This window comes from Mastacembelus armatus, chromosome 8 (genome assembly GCF_900324485.2).
Source record: "Mastacembelus armatus chromosome 8, fMasArm1.2, whole genome shotgun sequence".
Classification (NCBI taxonomy): domain Eukaryota; kingdom Metazoa; phylum Chordata; class Actinopteri; order Synbranchiformes; family Mastacembelidae; genus Mastacembelus; species Mastacembelus armatus.
In genome coordinates this window covers 3882830-3904448 of record NC_046640.1, presented here as the reverse complement: position 1 = coordinate 3904448, position 21619 = coordinate 3882830, and the positions used below count along the sequence as shown (strand labels likewise).

Here is a 21619-nt window from a genome sequence, read left to right as displayed (position 1 = left end):
ATGATCAAGACCAGGTTCTGATCAAGGAAATAATAAGTGACAAAGAAACGTTTGATAGAATTGAATGTGTTTTGGTTTAACAGGGAAAAAAATCATTACTAAAAAACTTGCATAAAAACCCATACATTCCATCCATTATCTATACTGCTTATCCTATCATGGTTAAGGGTCAAGGTGGTGCTGTATCCAATTTTAGATGACACTAGGCAAGAGGTGGGGTACAACCTAGACATTCACTCTTACACTGACACCAATGGGCAATTCAGTCACCAGTCAACCTAACCTACATGTACTTTGGGAGAAAAATGTATGGGGAGAACATGCAAACGCACAAGCCCACTGCTCCACCTTGCCACAGCAAAAAAAAAAACAAAACCTAGAGTAATCAAAGACCCACACAAAAAACATTAAATTTTCTTATCAATTTGATCACCAAGCAACTCTTTTTCTAGCTGAAAGCTATAGTGAGAAGAAAAGAACTGTAAAACTAGGCAATAAGAATATTAAGGGCAATAAAAACTATAGTAAAATACAGCATCACAGCCTTATTAGTTTCCTGTCATCCACAAGGTTTAACCATTGATCAGATTTCTACCATGATGATCTCAAGTATTTTAAGAGGTCTGCATTTCAAGCCAGTAAAAATCTTTTCCCTCTAAAGGAGTTTCAGTAGTCCTCTGTTGAGCTTGGAGAACCTGCTGGAAGGATGAGCACTTCTCTATCAATCCAACCCTTGTAGCAGTGGTTAGAGGACAGTAATTTTGTTCAGTACAATAGCCCCCAGTATGATTTTTCAGGTTGTGATATGGTGTAGATGAGCAAAAAGGTAGCTTTAGCCATTTTAAATAAAATCTGCAAAAAGGGATGGAGCTTGAATACTTTCTGTAGCCACCATACAGTATGTAAATGAACATGTGCTTAATACAAGCTGAAGAGTAACACCGTCCATGGTGTTAGAAATTCTTGTAGGTTGAGTCACAACATGGGTAAGATTGCACACATTTGCCATACAAATCAACTTCCTATGTAATCTTCAGAAAAACAGTCCACAAGCCAAACTATATAGCTGATGTACTAGTGGTGTTGAAAGAATACATGGATTAAAAAAATTCAGTGTTTCAGTGATCAGCTGTATGTACCTTTTAATTAATGCCACCTCTTATAATATCAGAAAAATCTATATTAATAACAAAATTACATTTTATCCAGCATAACTATAGAATGTTAATTAGCTAATTAGTTAATTGGCATTTTAACTATATAGATTTCGGCCATCAGTGCTTACTTATGTTTTTAACCAGCTTACTTTCATACATAATGTACAGTTGTTAGATTCAATACAACACCAAGTTGTAGTACAGTTCCGAGGATTTGCTGCAGTTATGTGTATGCTGTGTCCCTGCTAACGTCCTGTGGATAACTTTGTATGAATTCACCAATAGTGGGGCAGTGTGTTCCTGGTTGTCATGACTAAATATTCATTATACAGTACTTTACATATGAAGCTCACTTTCTTCTTCATGAGGATTAGTACAGAGCTTGAAAAAACCAGCACTATGATGTCTTGTGGCTTTGGATAAGCTTTTCAGATATTAGCTTGATCTTGCCGCTTCAAATTTTAATAGAAAGTATTCACTACAATCTTTAGGTTTGATGTTTAAAAGGTTTGACATATGGAGTAAGGGCTGGAGTCTAGTGAAAAATAGACATTGGTAAATAAGTGTGGGATCCAGTGTATTCTGAGTTTGACCCATAATACAGTCGAAATATTTTAGCCTCTGCTGCACTGATTTTAAACATTCATTCACTCATTCATCATCTATACCCACTTATTCCTATTCCTAGGGTCCCAGGGATCTGCTGGACCCTATCTCAGCTCTCTTTGGGTGAAAGACAGGGGTACACCCTGGACAGGTCACCAGTCCATCACAGGGCCACATAGAGACAAACAACCTCACACACTCACACTCACTCCTATGGGCAATTTAGAGTCACCAATCAACCTGACATACATGTTTTTGGACTGTGGGAGGAAACCAGAGTACCTGGAGAAAACCCACACAAGCACAGGGAGAACATGCAAACTCCACACAAAAAGGGTAGACCAGGAACCTTCTTGCTGTGAGCCAACAGAGCTAATCACTAATCACAGTGCTGCCATTGATTTTAAACATGCCTGTTAAATTTTTCTCTGAAAATAAATAAAAGACAGATTTTTTAAAATTAATAAATAAGTACATAAACTAGGGCGCTAACATCTACACCAAGAGAGTTAATTTTTACCCTCGCAGAAACCTGTCGACAGAAACACTACAACAGAGTGTTTTACTCTCACCTTCGTCCTCTCTTCTTCGTCTTCCTTCTCTCTGTGCTTCATCAACTGGACAATCTACCCAATCCTGACACAGCTCGGAGCTTTCCTCATTGGGCAAACAACAGCAGGCGTAAAACAGCAAGCGTCGCAGGAGGTTGAAGACATAGCTGACGTTGACCCCCGCTGTGCCATCTCTGCCATAACTATGACCATGTGGCACTCTCCATGGGCGGCAGGATGAAGACCGCTCATACCAACACCACTTGGTTCTTGAGCGGGCACATGTTTTCAAAATAGCTGCTGTGCAGTCCATAGCTAACTGGCAGCAGGGTTCTGATTGGTTCAAAGGCCTATGTCAATAGGGTAAATCACTGTTATGCTCTTGACACTCTCCATTAAGCTTCGATGGTAAAAATTGAGATGAACATGATGACATTACTGCCCAGTCGTCCTGTGTTTAATCCAGAGCTCCTCCTTCTCCAGAGTGCACAAAAGAAAGGTGGATAAAGAGGTGAAGAAGGTAGGAATGAAGAAGTGGAGGAAGAGTATTTCCAGCAAAAGAAAAAACAGTATGGTACCCCAGCTTCTGAAAGAGAGTGACTGCAGTCAACAAGCAGGATGGTAAACCACTGTGGTAACAGCCAAACTCCTCCTATGTTCAGTAAAGGAATTTTGTTACTTCAGTGGATAAACTAAAACCTACATACTGTGTTAGTCAACTCACACAGTAGCTTGGATAATGTATTCCACTGGTATTTGTCCTTAACTCAAAATTCAGTCCATTTCATTCGCATCTAGAACCTCCTCAAAAGTAACAGCTAGATGATGTCGTCTTTGGTCAGAAGTTTCCGAATGTTTGAAGAGTTTTTCTTTCAACAGGAGAGCCTCCATATCTAGACTGAAAGACGACCTCCCTCGTCTGACTGCACAGCAAATCAAAATCTCCCCTGCTCCAACCCCCCAAAGAAAAACACACACGCACAGGAGAGACAGGGAAGGACTGCGGGAGCTGAACAGAGAGAGTACATGTCACAAAATCCCAGGAAAGTTTAGAAAGATGTTCCAGTCTTGTTTTTTAACAAAAGAAAAACACAGCCAGACAAGAAAAAGGCTGAATAAGGTGTCGGATGAAGGTCGACAGAGCAAAGAAAAGCTGCAATTAAAGTCATACTCCTCCAAGAATGGAACAAAAAACAAAACAAAGTGAAGCAGAAGAATGCAATCCACTGCAGCTCAGAAAATGTGAATAATATAGCAACAATTTTAGATGTGGAGCTGATACAGCTTAGAGAAGATTTTCACCCACTTTTTTCAGATAATTAAATGTCATTCATCTTCTTAAAAATTATTTCTAAAATCTTTTAACTTGACCAAAAGTATAAACTCTTCAATGTAAAAAGGAAAGGGGGTTGGGTAGAGTTTGGGCTAAGTCTTAAAGAAAGAATTGTAGTGAGTTTTACAGTCATCCGACTGCCCATAAAAAATTTAAGTCAGCAAAAAATTTGTCTGTTAATGACAAACCCTTGAACAAAAATAAAAGTTTTAATTTTGTTGGCAAACTGCACAACAGATTGTTGAGCCTTAGATGTATTTCTGTTTATTTTACAAAAAAACAAAATCAGTGCCATAGAACCTAGATAATCCCTAATAAAATGCAAGCACTGCACTCTTTGTTTTTTTACCTCAATGCTAGTGGAAAGTGCAGCTTTCTTACCAAGAGAATTAGTTCTTTAGAAAAGAAATATGATTATCGTAATACTAAGGAGAGGTTTACTTAGATAGTTACCTTTAGCAGGAGTTTAGCTGGTGTTTTTCTTCATGAAGGATTTAACTGCTGCCTCATTTTATTTTATGTTAAATAAGAAACCACATTACCAAGAAGTGAGATCAATTATATAGATATTTCACTTGTGTGTGTGTGTGTTGCTACTTAAAGAAGTTGCCTTGGCTCAGGATAATGTTTCTGTTTTAAACAGAGAGCAAGTGAAGAGAGACATAGAAAGAGAACTGGAGAGAGATTCCACATGGTAATGTTTAAGAGAAGTGTGTCAAACTAACCCTGAGGAGGAGGAGCAGAAGGAGAGGAGAGGAGATGAAAGCAGAGCAAAGGCTGGCAGGGGGCTGGGGTATATTTCTGTGTGTTCTCTCTCACTGAGGCACACAGGGACAATGAAATGTAGAGTCACAGATCAACCCTATATAGACCTCTCCCCCCACTCCCTCTTAGCTGCCAAACACAGTGTAACAGGTCACAGCAGTGTGTGTGTGTGTGTATGTGTGTGTGGACAAAAATCAAAGAATCCTCATGTATCCAGTCAACTTTTGAATAAACAATGCTTTTAGTACTTCTTGTAATTGTTTTCTCATGACTGAAATAAAATGAGGCCATGTTCAAGCTGTCAAACTGACTAAAACCCATTCGATTCAGTCTGTATAGAAAAACAAAAGCCTGTGGTACATTCAGTCATTCTAAAAGAAACACTACATGATTGTCTGTATTGTAGCCAGACCAGTGTCTCTACTGGACTATGTGGATGTTTGAGGGCTAGCACAGTGCTAAAAACACCATGCTGTTTTTGGTGGTTAAGGTCATGTACCACCATCCCTGAATATCAATCCAGATTAAGGCCATCCAGGCCATCACATCCATTTTATCACCCAAATTCAGCATCAGTACTGGCACTAAAGAACTCATAAAGGCTCTGCTCAGAGGGAATCTGACCAATTTAACCCATGATTATTTTACTGTATGTGGTCGTCTGTCATCTGTGAGTGTTTTCAGATGTAAAGAAGATAGGCATATGGACCCTACCAGTTCTTTTAGACAGCCGGAGGTTGAGGAGGGGAGAGGAGGGGAGGGAACGAGTGAATCCTTCCATCATCCTGACGTCAGATCTATCAGACTCAATGCTACTGCCACCTGTTAAAAAAAGGGGAGTCAAGAGAGTGAAAACACCAGAAAAACATATCTGCAACCTAGACTTCAACACAGAGACGCGTTTTCTTTTGAGTGTCTGACATGACGATCTAGAACGAGACTAGAGGCATTAGAGATACTGTGTAACAAAATAGGCCACAATAACAGATAATGACAGAGAGGTACTGACCACTGTTGTTCTTGTGGCTTTTGCCTCCCAACAGCATCTTCAGGCTGTTGCGGAACATGGCTGCAGCAGGTTATACACAGACTTCCTGTCAACAACTCCTGAAGAGAGAGAGAGAGAGTCAGTAAACTATCCATCCACCTATGACACTGTTTATCCTGTGATGGGTGTCCTAACTGAGAATGGGTAATCCTGATAAATGACAGTGGGCAAGCATTTAGGAACTTTTTAAACTCAGATATGCAATTTTCAGTAAAACTCTTTATTAAATTAAATGATCCTGAAAACTGCTGGGGGTATTTAACATCCCAGTACAAAGATAGCAGAAAGAAGCTCAGAGAGCTAGTGCTAGCATGTTCCCAGCTAGCCGGCCTGACTATCCCTGAGAGGAGTCACCACGTCTCCAAGCTTCTCGAACCAGGCCTTTAAAGATTAGAAATCTTTAGAGGCCTGGTCTGTTTAAGTGTGTATGGGGATGCTTATTTTAAATGCACACTATGAGGGTTCTGCACTTAATAGCTGACTCTGTGGAATATCTCATTGGTCTGACATGCAACAGAATTACTACCCTTGAACACATCCTCCACACCTCCCTCTCTTTTTGTTTAACTAGTGTGACTTTTGAACACGCCCAACTTGCGGCTGGCAATGTTGTTGCTTGGCAACCGCCTGCTGTTGCTAAGCGATCCATTAATGAGAATGCGTATTAAAATATAACCCTGTTGGTGTTGGTAGTGTGCATACTGTTAAAGGCTACAGGACTTTCTACATGTGGGTCACTGTAATAGCATTTGACCATAAAGAGGATTTAATTAGAGAAACACAGTTTCCATGTGACTCTAACAGGAAAATATTTACACACATCACCAACTACAGCTTCAACATAGCAACAAGGACACTAAAGAATGGTACAGATACCCTCTTACTTAACTTGCTCAAAGCCTTTTGATTTAGCCATATAAATATGTCAGTTAAAAAGTATTTCTGACACAAGCCAACACACTCTTTCTTCTCCTATCTCATATCTGACTGATGTTATAATCATCTTTGGCTACCAACTCCATTGTCACAACATAGCCAATTTAAATTTGAATTTGATTAGAATGTGTGACCTGAGAATAAAATCATCACATAGGCACATTATACAACATAAATACTATATAAATAGTACATGAAACAATTGTGTTTTTGGTGATGGTATACAATAATACCTCTTCCAAATAAATGTTCAAATAGAGCAGCATCTTGCAAGTATTTAACTATTTTTCTGGTGGCAATGACATCTGTAACCCCTTACTACCACACTACTGAAAAGCCTTTTACATATACAACCAGAATATACACATAGTCAAGCTGCTTAACACTGCATCTATGTATTCAAGATGATCCAGCTGCAGAAGAAAGTGGGTCACTTCCTTCAAGCTGCCTCTTTTTCTTGGAACCTTATTTCACAAGATTAACTTTCTCACAGGATTCATATGACATTAACACACTGTCCCTGGTTAGGCAACAGCCAAGAGGCTAGCAAAATAATAACTGTTTTGGTGTGTTCAGAGTGTGCATTTTAGTGGTAAAACATATTGTAGGTTTAGTTTGCAGGTAAGGTTAGATTACAGTACATGTGTGTCTAAGTCTAAATTAATGCAATTTGCATATTTAAAAAAAATGGAGGAAATGAACTGAACAATGTTTTAGTGAAAAGTTGGGGCTGAAGAGCTGAGGGTAAACCAGATGGTGGGGCTGTGACAGCAGGGTGAGTAGACCAAGTGGGAACAAGCAAAGGGTCGCAAGATCACATGGACAGAACTTTGGAAGGCAGAACCGTCTCATGTTAAGTTCCTCAGTCATTAAGTCAGTATACGACGTCCTTACGAGCCCAACCAAACTTTTCTGAAACAGCATTATGTCCTTTGTGCCAGGGAAGAGGAGCATTGGAGCACATCCTTAGCAGCTGCCCTAGAGCACTAGCTGAAAGTCGTTACCGCTCGAGCCACAACCAAGTGTTAAAGGCAGTTGCTTTGCAGGGAAGTCACTCTGCAAGGCCTATAGCCTCCTGGGCATCACTGAAAATCAGAAAAGGCAAGCCATCAGTAGTGCTTCTGAAGCTGCAGAGAAAGCTTCACAGTGGCTGTGGATTACCAGGGACAAACCGTGGGCGAATGATGCTTGGGCACAGGCCAGGATTTGATCACTCCTGATCGGGTCACAAAGGTGAGGGGGTTTGATGTTGAAAGACCCACAACAACCCCCAATTGGAATGTACATTTCCATGAGTACATTGGAAAGTACTCATGTGCCAGGTTCATCAGTAGATGTATCTTACAGCCAACTAAGTATATTTCTAGTCATTGAGATTCTCTGTCTTTTGTAATCTAATTAAACAATTTAATGTAAAATTTACAGATATTCCTCCATTAACATCCCTTACCAAGAAAATTCATGTAATGACTAAATTTACAACATAACAGAAATGAGCTGAAAACCGTATTCCAAGCTTCAACCCTAATTACATCAATTACTCACTGGCAGAAGCCCATCAAAGTAGAAAATTGCAATTCTATTACACACATACACACACAAAACACATCTTTCTTTTGCTCTATCTTGTGTTAAATGTCCAAACCAAACATGTATGTATGCAGAAGTGATAAAGATTCTGAAACTTTCTCTGTGTGCTGTCTCTGTTACTGGATTTAACTGAAGTTTCCCACAATGCTCACTGAAATAACTTGAAACTGTCAAAGTAATATTAAATTAAAATTTACTGCAAATTGACCCATGATGTAGTTAAAAATCAGACGTTGCTTTTGAATTGTTGTTCAATAAACGAATTTTAAAAAACAAACTAATGAAACTGGCCTGGACAAAAATGAATGTACTCCTAGAAAAGATTGAAAATAATTTGACCACAGGGACGTGTTAAACTAAAGGGTGTCCTGTAATTTGCATCATGGGTGTCTTCAAACTTGTAATCAGTCGGTCTGCCTATTAAAAGGGTGAAAAGTGTGTTTGGTGCCATGGTGAGTTGTCTCAGGAGATTTGAAAGAAAATTATAGACAAGCATGTTAAAGGTAAAGGCTATAAGACCATCTCCAAGCAGCTTGATGTTCATGTGACTACAGTTGCACATATTTTTCAGAAGCTTAAGATGAACAGGACTATAGCCAACCTCCCTGGACGTGGCTGCGAGAGGAAACTTGATGACAAATTGAAGAGATGGATAATACAAATGGTAACCAAAGAGCCCAGAACAACTTCCAAAGAGATTAGAGGTGAACTCTAAAGCTTCTGGGAGAATGTCCTTTGGAGAGATGAGATAAAACTGGAGTTTTTTGACACAAGCTTCAAGCATCAAGCATCAAGTCACATCAGCTCTATGTTCACAGATGCAAAAATGAAGCATACAAAGTAAACTGTACCTACCGTGACATATGGAGGAGGCTCGGTTATGTTCTGGGGCTGCTTTGCTGCATCTGGCTCAGGGTGTATTGAATCTGTAAGGGTACAATGGAATCTCAAGATTATCAAGGCATTTTGGAGCAAAATGTGCTGCCTAGTGTCAGAAAGCTTGGTCACAGGTCCTCCAAACAATAAACATCCAAAACACCCAAGAATGGCAAGAACAAAACATTGGACTATTCTGAAGTGGACTTCATTTAGAAAGAGCAGAAACATGCAGTCCTGTCCAGGGTGTATCCCTGCCTTCCACCCGAAAGAGAGCTGAGATAGGCTCCACCAGATCCCCGTGACCCTGGAATAAGCGGGTATAGATGATGGATGGATGAAACATGCAGTCTGAAGAAGGCACCCTTCAGCTGGAGCTGTTTGCTCACAAGGAGTGGGTCAAAATAACTGTCAACGGGTGCAGAAGTCTCATTGAGAGTTATAGAAATTGCTTGATTTTTGTGATTGCCTCAAAAGATTGTAACAAAATATTAAGTTAAGGGTACTATCATTTTTGTCAAGGCCATTTGTTTGTTTTTTAAAATTCTGTTGAACCACAATTCAAAAGCAATGTCTGATTTTCATTTGTTGATTTTCTGTAAATTTTTATTTATTATTACTTTTGTCACTTTAAAATTATTTCAGTCACCACTGTGGGCTTTTCTTTCTTCAATGGAAGGGTACCAACAATTTTGTCCATGTGTGTATTCCCAATTCTATACTTCATTTATTTTTAGTATAAAATTACTGTGTAGTATCTGTAAACAGTAAGTTTAAGTACCTAGGGTCAACAGTCCAGAGCAACAGAGAGTGTGGAAAAGAAGTGAAGAGACGTGTGCAAGCAGGTTGGAACAGGTGGAGGAAAGTGTCAGGTGTGATGTGTGACAAAAGAGTGTCAGCAAGAATGAAAGGAAAGGTGGACAAGACGGTGGTGAGACCAGCAATGTTGTCTGGTTTAGAGACAGTGGCACTGAGACAAAGACAGGAGGCAGAGCTGGAGATAGCAGAGCTGAAGATGTTGAGGTTCTCTCTGGGAGTGATGAGGATGGATAGGATCAGGAATGAGGACATCAGAGGGACAGCTCATGTTAGATGTTTTGGAGAAAAAGCCAGGGAAGCCAGATTGAGATGGTTTGGACATGTTCAGAGGAGGGACAGTGAATACATTGGTAAAAGGATGCTGAGGTTAGAGCTGCCAGGAAGGAGGCCTAGAGGAAGACCAAAGAGGGGGTTCTTGGATGTAGTGAAGGAGGACATGAGGATAGTTGGTGTGGGTGAGGAGGATACAGAGGATAGGGTTAAATGGAGGCAGATGATTCGCTGTGGTGACTCCTGAAGGGAGCAGCCCAAAGGAGAAGAAAATCTGTAAACAGTAAGTTATAATTATTAGTAGCCCTACATGGTGCTGTTTACCACTGGTAGTACTGGATTGGGACACACCCTCACTACTCAAACTAGCCAATTAGCCTAGCTGGCTAGCTTCCAGATTCCAAGTGGCATGCAAATATAAAAGTAAAATGAGTAATGTTTGTTTCCAGGTGTTGCTGAATACTGTGGAAAGCCTGTTTAGAAAGTGTTTTAGTTCCAGAGGGAGAGGTGTGAAATCTTTACATGTCAAGCCAGTGGCACAAGGCTACATTCTTTACATACGGTTTTAGTGTTAAACTTCTGTACGTAAAAGCTCACAAGCCTGATGTTTATAAAAAAACAAGACATTATTTACTTTTAGGTAACACATGGCCCCTCCGTCAGATCACAGACTGTGGATGAAGCAAATGAACAATTTCTGCTCTTATGTGATTAATACAGAACATATACAACACTGTACAAGCTGCTGTAGGCAGCTCACTCATCAGAGACCTGAAAGTGCCTTCTGACATTCCTGCAGAACTCTGAGCCACTGGATTACACTCGTGGAAAATATTATAAAGATGTATTTTGATGCATACATCAATCCACACTAAATGAAAAAGTACAGCAAACAGAAAGAAGCCACACCTGACATAACTGAAATGTGTTTTCTGGAGAAGTGCATGTGTTTGTGTTCCTCTGCAAACTATTAAAACTGTCCCCTGTCTGAGTATGTGATAAAGGTTGTCTGGACAGGTTTTAATGCAAACACAGTTACATGCCAAAATAAGCAAACCTCCACTGTGCTGTGCTAAACACTGGCTTACCCCTGCCTCTTCTTCCAAATTAGTGCAAGCAAGTTCATTCTGTGTCAGGACATTACGATGCAGATGCAAAAAAAAACAAACAAACAAACAAACAAAACACAGACTTGCACCTGAAGAAAACATAAAAACTGTGTTGCCTGGAGGTGAGTGGAGAAGTTGGTAAGGTCGACAGACATCACCATCCCAAAAACAGCTAGCCTGGTCGCGTATTGACCAAGCCAACCAATAAATGAATAAAATTTGCCATCACTTTGCCCTGAAACATAGGGATGCTAATAAAAACACTTATGTAGGCAATGCTCATTTTCCTCTTACTGCCTAAAATTATTTACAATTATCTTAAAAAATATATAAATTATATTAGGCTCCAGCAGATCCCTATGACTCTAAATAGAAATAAAGCGGTATAGATAATAGATGGATATAAATTATTATATTTATTCCAACTGGAAAGGGTTTGAGGAGAATTTGTGACAACAGTCTACAAGAAGTTAAGGGACTATAACCCAGCCTTTAGCACACAACTAGCTGAGGCTTGTTGTGAACCTGGAAGTCCTGGGGGTTGCTGACATCAACACTGGAAACTAAACTTTCTAATGGGAAGACCACAGGTAGTGGAGCTTGGTAACAGGATGTCAGTTGAGCACATAAAGTGACAGTACACATGTTCTGAAAAGAAAGGATGTAAATAAACTGAAGACAAATAGTGACAGGGAAAATAGAGCAAAACCTTTTTGTATCTGGCTCACAGAGGGAGGGAGGGAGGCAGAAGAACAGATCACAGTTCCACTCCCTCCTGTTCTGACCGACCTGCTCTCAGACACCTCATCAGTTCTCTCCCTGTTTAAAGCTGCCACTTACATGCACCAGCTGCGCTTTTCCAGTCTTTGTTGCAGCCAATTTATTCTGCCCCTTCCTGGACTTTGACTTCTCCCTACTCCTTTTGCTTTTACAGCCTGGTGTTTTGTGCCTGCCAACTAGCTTCCTCTGTTATTTTTATTACTATTACATTTTTTAAAATGTTATAAATGTACCTTTAAAAACATATTTTTAAGTGTTTACTTTGCATATGGGCAGCACGGTGGATGAGTGGTCAGCACTGTTGCCTCACAGCAAGAAGATTCGCAACCTGTCAGGGACAGGTTTTGTGTGGAGTTTGCATGTTCTCCCTGTGCTTGTGTGGGTTTTCTCCAGGTACTCTGGTTTCCTCCCACAGTCCAAAACCATGTATGTCAGGTTGATTGGTGACTCTAAATTGCCCATAGGAGTGAGTGTGAGTGTGTGAGGTTGTTTGTCTCTATGTGGCCCTGTGATGGACTGGTGACCTGTCCAGGGTGGACCCCTGCCTTTCACCCAAAGAGAGCTGGGATAGGCTCCAGCAGATCCCTGTGACCCTGGTTAGGAATAAGTGGGTATAGATGATGGATGGATATATACTTTGCTTATCAAGACAAGAGGGTAGAAATATGCTTCATTATACAAATCTGTTTATTTTCGTGACACTTTCCAGAAAAGTTTCCTGAATAACATGAGTGCATTTTTAAAAAAAATATGCTGAAAGCATAACTGGTCAAACTCAGGCCCAACCAGCAACATCAGATGGACATATTGAATGGCATGTAACATTACACAGTAAAACTAACACAAGGGAGTGTTAACCTTTCAAACTGAAAGGTAAAATAGCTGATGAACATCATACATCATAACAGACCTATTGTGCAACAACTACATTGGTTATTCAGTGCTCACTTACTGAATCTTTAACTAATCTAAATTATCTCACACTGTAACTGTATTTAACCTCACACTGAAGGAAACAAAGGCTAAAAAGGAATGAGCGAGACACTGACTCACTGATTCACACCACCAGGATATACAGCAACAACATCGGAATGTCATTCGGACTGGATAAGTGTGGTCAGATGTTAACAAAGGGAGGGAAGGTTTTCATGACTGAAGCCGTTGAGCTGCCAGAAGGCAGCATAGCAGACATTAAGGACAGCTACAAGTACCTTGGAATCCCACAGGCAAATGGGAACCAAGAAAAAGCCACCACAGCCAAATACCTACGGAGTAAGGCAAGTCCTAAGAAGTCAGGTAAATCCAAAGAGGAGCAAGAACCATCATGGCAGGACAAACCCCTGCACTGTATGTACCACCAACATGGAAGAAGTGGCTCATATCGAGAAGTCCTACCAGTGGCTGGAAAAGGCTGGACTGAAAGACAACACAGGCACTAATCATAGCAGCACAAGAACAAGATTGATAGAGGCTGGGGTCTACCACACCAGGCAGGACCCCAGGTGCAGGCTGTGCAAAGATGCCCCTGAGACACTGCAGCACATAACAGCAGGTTGTAAGATGCTAGCAGGCAGGGCAGACATGGAACGCCATAACCAAGTGGCCGGCATAGTGTACAGGAACATCTGTGCCGAGTATGGGCTGGAGGTCCCAAGGTCAAAATGGGACACACCTCCAAAGGTGATGGAGAATGACCGAGCTAAGATCCTGTGGGACTTCCAGATACAGACTGACAAACTGGTGATGACTAACCAACCGGACATAGTAGTGGTGGACAAATAGAAGGCCGTAGTGGTACACATAGCAATCCCATGTGGTAGCAACATCAGAAGGAAGGGACATGAAAAGCTTGAGAAATATATATATATGTATGTATGTATGTATGTATGTGTGTGTGTGTGTGTGTGTGTATACTGCAACTAGAAATTCAAGTTGTGCACTCTTTCCAGTAAAACAGAGAAACAACAAATCCTAAAATATACAACATTAAAAAGAGTTGTGGGAAAGAGTCTTCAGCCAGTAAATGTGACTCAGCATTGACATAGCAAGAAGCTCATTCATGTGAGTGTTTATGTGTGTAAAAGAAGGAGGAATCTATCCATTCATAATCTATACCCATTTATCCTTAACCAGGGTCACAGGGATCTGCTGGAGCCTATCCCAGCTCTCTTTGGGTGAAAGGCAGGGGTACAACCTGGACAGGTAAGAAGGAGAGATGAGGGTGGTATTTGCATGCTGCCTCTCTCTCTCTCTCTCTCTCTCTTTGACTCACTCACACACCATCTGTCCTCTGTTACAATTACATCTGACCTCCTCTAACTTTCTTCCACACACAAACGGAAATCTGAGAGCAACATAAGAGACAGTTTGGTGATGCTAACAGCTTGAAAAACACAAAATAAGGAAAAAAGAATATCTTATGATAAAGTTAGTAGATCACCAATTATATTGTTCATATTAATGCAATAATTAAGGACTACTAGTCTCCTGAGCATCGTAAAAAATGTAAAACTAATATGGATCATGAAAAAGGTACACATAGACCTGGGTACACAGGTAAACCTCTGCAGACAGATTATTTAAAAAGCATTCAAAGTTTATCTTTTATATTAAAATATCATTAACTCTGGTGATGTTCACCATTTTTGAAAATAAATGTCCTGATCCTTACTGGGGACACAAAAGGCACCAAATACAATGAATGACGGTTTTTAATATTAGAATTCCCTAAAGAGCTCTTTGAATGCATTAAAACACACTAATTCACTAATTAAAAATGTCCCCAAATTATATAGAAAAAAAAAATTGTGTCATAAGTAGATGTAAATATTTTGATGTGACTCAATATAAAACAAGGAAACAAACAAAAACAAATAAAATATTCACAGTTTGCTGCAGTTCGCTCTATTTTTAATGCAAATTTATATTCAAAAACAACTTAAAAAATCTGATACTGTACATGTTTAGGCATAATATCATGTAACATCATGCACATTAACTGCATTTCTCACCTTGAAACAGCTTCCTAAAACTAAATAAAAAATTTAAATGATTGAAATATGGACTAGGGTAAAAGGTCTTTAGGGCCATCATGAAGTTTACATTGTAGGGGTTTAAGCAGAACTAATTAGCAAATGTTAACACTAACCTATGATGGTGTCAATAATGTGCTGAATCAACATGTTAGCATTGTTATTGTGATCTTGACAGCAATGCACCACTGTGATAAGTATAGACTCAAAGTCAGTAGTAGGCTCCTTTTATCTTGTGAAAGTTGATATATAGCTACAGTGACTATAAGTATAAACATCAGGAGACAGAATTAAACAAGCAAATTACAAGCAAATTACATTCACATGATTATTACCTGTTCTACCTGTTTCTCTGTTTGTGCAGCAAAGCCAACATCCACTTTCCCCGCAACTTAACTAGGTTCTCATGAGGATTCTCAGGTGATCACAGGCATGCAGGGAGTTAGTATCCATCCTGCTTGTCTGTTTAGGTCAGCCTGGGGTTTGCACTGACTTATTGTCCCCTTTTCGTAGACGGATTTCACTTTTTACTGACCATAGATTTGCTGCCTGCGCTAAGCAGAGGACATCCCAAGTATCAATCAATCGGAATAAAACAGCTTCATAAAGAGACCAACACACACACGCACACACATACACACAGTAAACCCACAGCAAAGGTACAGGAGTGGTTTATTTGACTAGGCTTGAGCAACAGTGCAGTGCAGACGACTTTGCCATCAGTCCCCACACACATACTCTACCAGCACCTTATCAGTCTTCCCCAGAGAAGCTAATCCCTATTTCCTGCAATCGCTCAGGACTCCCACATCTTGCCCACATGCAGGAAGTGCCTGTGTGTTTGTAGCCTCCAAAAGGAGTTCTTGTAGATAAACACACAAAGGACCAACTGATACACTCACCTTTTACCGCTTCTCCACACTGTCAACATTTTCCACTTTTACATGTAATTTACAAGCTTAATAATGGGGCTACTTCAAACTAGTGACCCCTAGTGGCTGGAAGTGGAAACTGTTCCACTACTCTGAAACCGCCTGTGTGGAAGCAATAAACCATACTCTGAAAAATATATACATCATAACATCTATATACCTTCATATACATATATACCTCCTGACTGCTACACTAATATTAAAATTATATGACATATTGTTTCAGAAATAATATGAATACTGGTTCATCTACTAACTCCTCATGTAGGAGCTCAGCACGGTGGATTCCAACATCTGGAGGTTATATTTGATTAATTGGGCAGATTAAACAAAAAAATCCTTCCTAGATTCTCTCAGTTAAAAGCAACACTATGTAACTTTTGCTAACAGTTTACCGCATTTGGTTGAGAAGAACAATTGTCTTTTACCAGTGCTGTATAATCACTGTTACCTGTGTTGTATAATCAGTGTTACCAGTGTTGTACAATCAGTGTTACCAGTGTTGTATAATCAGTGTTACCAGTGTTGTATAATCAGTGTTACCAGTGTTGTACAATCAGTGTTACCAGTGTTGTACAATCAGTGTTACCAGTGTTGTACAATCAGTGTTACCAGTGTTGTACAATCAGTGTTACCAGTGTTGTATAATCAGTGTTACCAATGTTGTATAATCAGTGTTACCAGTGTTGTATAACCAGTGTTACCAGTGTTGTATAATCAGTGTTACCAGTGTTGTATAATCAGTGTTACCAGTGTTGTATAATCAGTGTTACCAGTGTTGTATAATCAGTGTTACCAGTGTTGTATAATCAGTGTTACCAGTGTTGAATAATCAGTGTTACCAGTGTTGTACAATCAGTGTTACCAGTGTTGTACAATCAGTGTTACCAGTGTTGTATAATCAGTGTTACCAGTGTTGTATAATCAGTGTTACCAGTGTTGTATAATCAGTGTTACCAGTGTTGTATAATCAGTGTTACCAGTGTTGTATAATCAGTGTTACCAGTGTTGTACAATCAGTGTTACCAGTGTTGTACAATCAGTGTTACCAGTGTTGTATAATCAGTGTTACCAGTGTTGTATAATCAGTGTTACCAGTGTTGTATAATCACTGTTACCAGTGTTGTATAATCACTGTTACCAGTGTTGTATAATCACTGTTACCAGTGTTGAATAATCTTCTCAGTGGGCAGTGCAATACACGTGAATTTGTTGACTAAACTGACGGAACTAGCAAATCCAGAGTGCAATCCCATCCAATACTGATTTGTGTCGGGCTTGTGTCCGATCACTCACTCTCTTTTCTTTGCTTCCTCCAACAAAACCCTCATTGGGTTCTTCACTGGCTCTGCCACTGTGCTGGTTCTGAGAATTCCATGTTAAATCATTTCGTCTTATAGTTAGCTGTTGGCTAACTCCAACCAGGCTACGAGTAACACGTGACATATGCCGTAAAGCAGGTCGCACTCTTCCACTGACAGCAGATGGGCGGGCCTGAGTATATATCCTCCTATAAATATTAGGAGACATCTCATTAACCTTCATATTATTCAGCTGTGCCCAATTTCGGCTGCCGTCCCTCTGGCCGCTGATCCAGCGCTCACCCTCCCTGCAGCCTCGCCAAAAACCACGCCCCACCGCCACAGTGTCATAACATTTAAGCTACGTCACATAAACCGAAGGTGATTCTTTTCAACTCCTGGTCAATAGTACTCAGCATTCTAAGCTCAGGCTGCCCAGGTAACACCATGAGTTTCCTCGAAAAAGTGTATTACAATTGCATGCTTTATTTGTATAGGCAACTTTACGTGCTGAGGAGATTCATCTGCCCCAACAAAAAAAACACAAAAAAAAAAAAAAAAAAAAAATCTCCTGTATCACCTGCATTTGGTGGTTGCTACTTTCTAGCCATGGTTGTGTGTTAACCTGGGCCAATCAGGGCCTTTCTGTGGAGAGTCTGTATGTTCTCATGTGACTGTGAATGTTATTGTATGTGTCAAGCTATCAGTTACGTTACTTATTAATGTTCACTATAATTGTGTGTTACTGGACACAATTATTTTGAGAACGCATTTGATTGTGGTGGTGCTATAACGGCGTGTATTAGATGAGAAGGTGTTTTTTATATCACCTAACCTTTATCAGTGCCACACTGGGAGGAGCCTGATCTGATGCATCACATTACTGCACGGCAACAGGACTGCTTATGACTGCTGAAAGACAAGATCAAAAAAGATCAGCACACACAATAATGTGGTAGGTACATTACCTGCTGTAATATGGAAAGCGTGATCAAGTGATCAAGGACACCAGTCAGGTGATCCACGCTCACTCACTCTCACCATATGGAAAATGATACCAGGGCATTAAATCACGCGCTGCCTATTTCCGATTCCGAGACAGTTGTCTTCCCACAGGAAGTCCGAATGATGAACTGTGCTCAGACATAGCCACCACAGGACACTAGTACATTAGTTTTTCATTACTCATCACACTACTTTGTGATAAATATCCTATATCTTATTTTTAGTGTGCTGGGCTTAAGATGGGAGTGAATCTGTCGGCCCAGGTTTGCAAAAATGTATCTGAGAATATATTCATTTACACAAGTGGATGTAAAATGTACAAGAATTAATACTCAAATTAAGTTAAAAATATGCAAAAAAAACTGTCATATTAAATTATTATATATATATATATTATATACATTTTTGTATTCCTTTAATTAGCATGAGTAATGCTTTTTGAGAGCTCTAATTAAACTAATGACTATCATGGTAGGGGGCTTTTAGTCAGAGTTGTGTTAATCCAGACTGAGGACTACAGGGTTAGGCAGATTAACATAGGATTACACCCATGTGCACCACCACTGTCTGGGAAGAGAAGTCAGACAAAGGCTGACAACATATGACAAAGAAACAGCTTGGTCAGAATGATTTGTTTCTGCATTCTTCATATGCCAAAGTTTCAAAGTTCCAAACATTTTCAGAAAAAAGAAATACACCACTAACTGCAGCTCTTATAATTCAGGCCTACATGAAACCTCACTTGCTAGATAGTGCAGGTTGATATGTAACTAGATGTGATCTATCTATCTGTGAGTTAGTTATATGAGTAGACAGATAAGTTGATACAAAGCTACAAATCGAGCGGGACTGTGTCAGACACATCTGGTCCAATGTTTGTTTGGTTTTTAACTCTTGTTGCCCTTAAAAAGTATGTGTGTATGTTGGTGTGCTGGTTATTCCCAGCATGATAGTACATGAAGACTTAACACGAAAGGTTATCACAATAATACTATGCCACATCAAGTACATTCATGCTCTTTGATTTAATCTATTAGAAAATGTATCTTTTTCCTGACTGCCTAAACTGTGCTATCAAAAAAGGCTAAAAAGTGCCAATAAATACATAAGTAAATAAATATTATCTTGATAGAAAAGGAAAGACAGTAGGAAAGTGAGGAAGTGACAAGGACAGATGGGAAGAAGAAGGATTCAGAGGACCCTGCCGGCCAGAGGAGTATCACCATCACCTTACTGCCCAGATGCCACCAACCTCCCATCAGCATGCTCTTTGTTGTTTTTGGTTTGTTTTTTTATTGTTTTTTTTTTTTTTGCAAGAATGAATTTTTAAGGGTCCTAAGAAGCTAAAGTATCAAAGAGTGGTGGCAGCTGGGTTTAGGACAAGTGGCCTTGATCCTCTGGCCTCAACAGCCTTTGACTGGTTTTGGGTAATGCCATGAGAACTCTATCACCAAAAACCCCAAGATCACCTGCTCCACCTGCTACCTACCCCTCCCTACCTCAGCCATATTCCAGCATCAAGCTGGATAACAAGAGAACTTGCCCACATTCTGGCTGGGATCGACCCCAACCCCTGTAACTTTTACTGAACTAGTTCAAGCTTCATTTGAGCCTCAGACGAATTTTGCAGTTAATGTTTGTGCAGTGAATGCGTATTTTGTTCCTTGTTAAATAACCTGTAAAAATAGGCACTATTTTGACACAACAATGATGCTGACTATGATGGATGCTACATGAAAAATGGTCAAATCAGGTGACCTACTCCCTTCTTCCCTTTTCACCGAGCCCCTCTTCTTCATCTGTGTGACCTACCACATCCACTGCTAGTGCACTACAGTCCTTGCACAAATTTTCTGTAGAATGGGGTGAAAATGTGTAACTGATAATTTTTAGCGTAATTGGTGGCTTGATGTTCAGTGTCTTGATGTTTAATTAATACATTTATTTTACTTTTTTCTGTTCTCTAAAAAAACAAATGATATTTTCCATCATTTGTTATGGTCATTTGTATGTGACATTAAATGTTAGCATATCCATCACAAAACCTTAAGTGTGCAGTCATTCTTTAAATAATACTGTGCTCTGTCTTTTAAGCTAAGAGGTAAGGGGTCTGAATCAGGGCTAAATCACCAGTGATCGCACCTGTTTGGTGACACTTGTAAAAATGAGACTCAAATATATAGTTTTATATGGTTAAAATGGGGACAAGTTATACCTATACACGAAACATGAAAATATTTAAAAACATTACATGAAGACTTATATTATTAGATTATTATTATTATTATTATTAGATATTAATTATTATTTGAAAATGCAGCAAAAACATACACACTAGTCAGTATTTATTTTCTACGTTTCTTCTGCCTACCGATCAGATGAGCATAACCAATGCCACTGTGTATCACGGCAGTAGAGCAGTATATAGTATGTAATATTGGTACAGCAGGCTGTAATATGATCAAGACAACATGCAAATGTCTTTCTGTGGTATTTAATTCATCATATTGTATATTTCTGCAGTAACTCAGAGCTAAATTTCATCCATTACGAGGAACCACATGAATATAAGATGACGACAATCATCATCATCATCATCATCATCATATGATAAAAATGATTATAGTTGTTATTTGTTTGACGGCAGTAGAGCACGCAGTCTCGCGTGCGCGCACACACACACACACACACACAGACACACACACAATCTTACTACAATATCCCACTTCTTCCCTCGCTCACACACATACACAAACAGACAGACACACGCAAATAAACAGGAAATGCAATAAACCTACCTGTGTATTTCTGTGTTTTCTTTCAAATCACCGGCGATAACAAAAACGTCAGACCGGTAGATAATAGGTCGGTCACGGTCGAGTTAGTATCAAGCCCTCGGTGTGTGCTCCTCCGTAAATCCCAGGTAGTAAGCTACGTGAGGCGAATTCCCACTCTTCCAATTCCCCATTCATTACCGGATGTTCTCCTGCCTTATCAACAGACTGCTGCTGCTATTTTGAACATTATTTTCCTCCCTCCGGTGAGCACGAGCTGACGTCTGAAGAGCTCCAACGGCACGAGTCCCCTCCGCGCGACGGGAGGTGGTGAATTATTCATCAGATGGGCGTGTCCAATACGCTGGGTCCGCTTATGCGCGTGCGTCGGTGCGTGCGTGATGTACGTATGTCTGCTACGGACAATCCCGGGCCACATCTGAACCAGCGGCTGTCACGACGAATCAGCCTCGTAATGCTGGAGGACGTCTAGCGGTCACAGGACGATTTGCACCTAAAAACAACCCAGGTTATTATATAGGAGAAAATAAACAAAAATCAGACCACAACAGTTCAGCTAACTACTATTATTTCCATTGGCCTTTTACATTTTTGCAGACGGTCCTTTCATCCATCCATCCATTATCTATACCCACTTATTCCTAACCAGGGACCCAGGGATCTGCTGGAGCCTATCCCAGCTCTCTTTGGGTGAAAGGCAGGGGTACACCCTGG

General features: G+C 40.0%; 1 protein-coding gene across 2 annotated transcripts in view; it reads right to left on the bottom strand.

Annotated features, from left to right (window-relative positions):
• Positions 1 to 21171, bottom strand: part of LOC113140880 (protein TANC2-like) — a 46596-nt gene extending 25425 nt beyond the window's left edge. The window contains exons 1-4 of one of the 2 annotated variants that reach the window (XM_026324966.1): positions 20909 to 21171; positions 8842 to 8912; positions 5422 to 5519; positions 5127 to 5234 (exon numbers count right to left, since the gene is read on the bottom strand). In XM_026324966.1, the coding sequence (XP_026180751.1) occupies positions 5127 to 5234; positions 5422 to 5479 (166 nt within the window). In that variant the 5' untranslated portion in view covers positions 5480 to 5519; positions 8842 to 8912; positions 20909 to 21171. Of the gene's footprint in view, positions 1 to 2335; positions 3200 to 5126; positions 5235 to 5421; positions 5520 to 8841; positions 8913 to 20908 lie in introns of those variants that run through there. The other variant, XM_026324965.1, reaches the window with a different exon arrangement.
• Between the last annotated feature and the right edge of the window lie 448 nt (positions 21172 to 21619).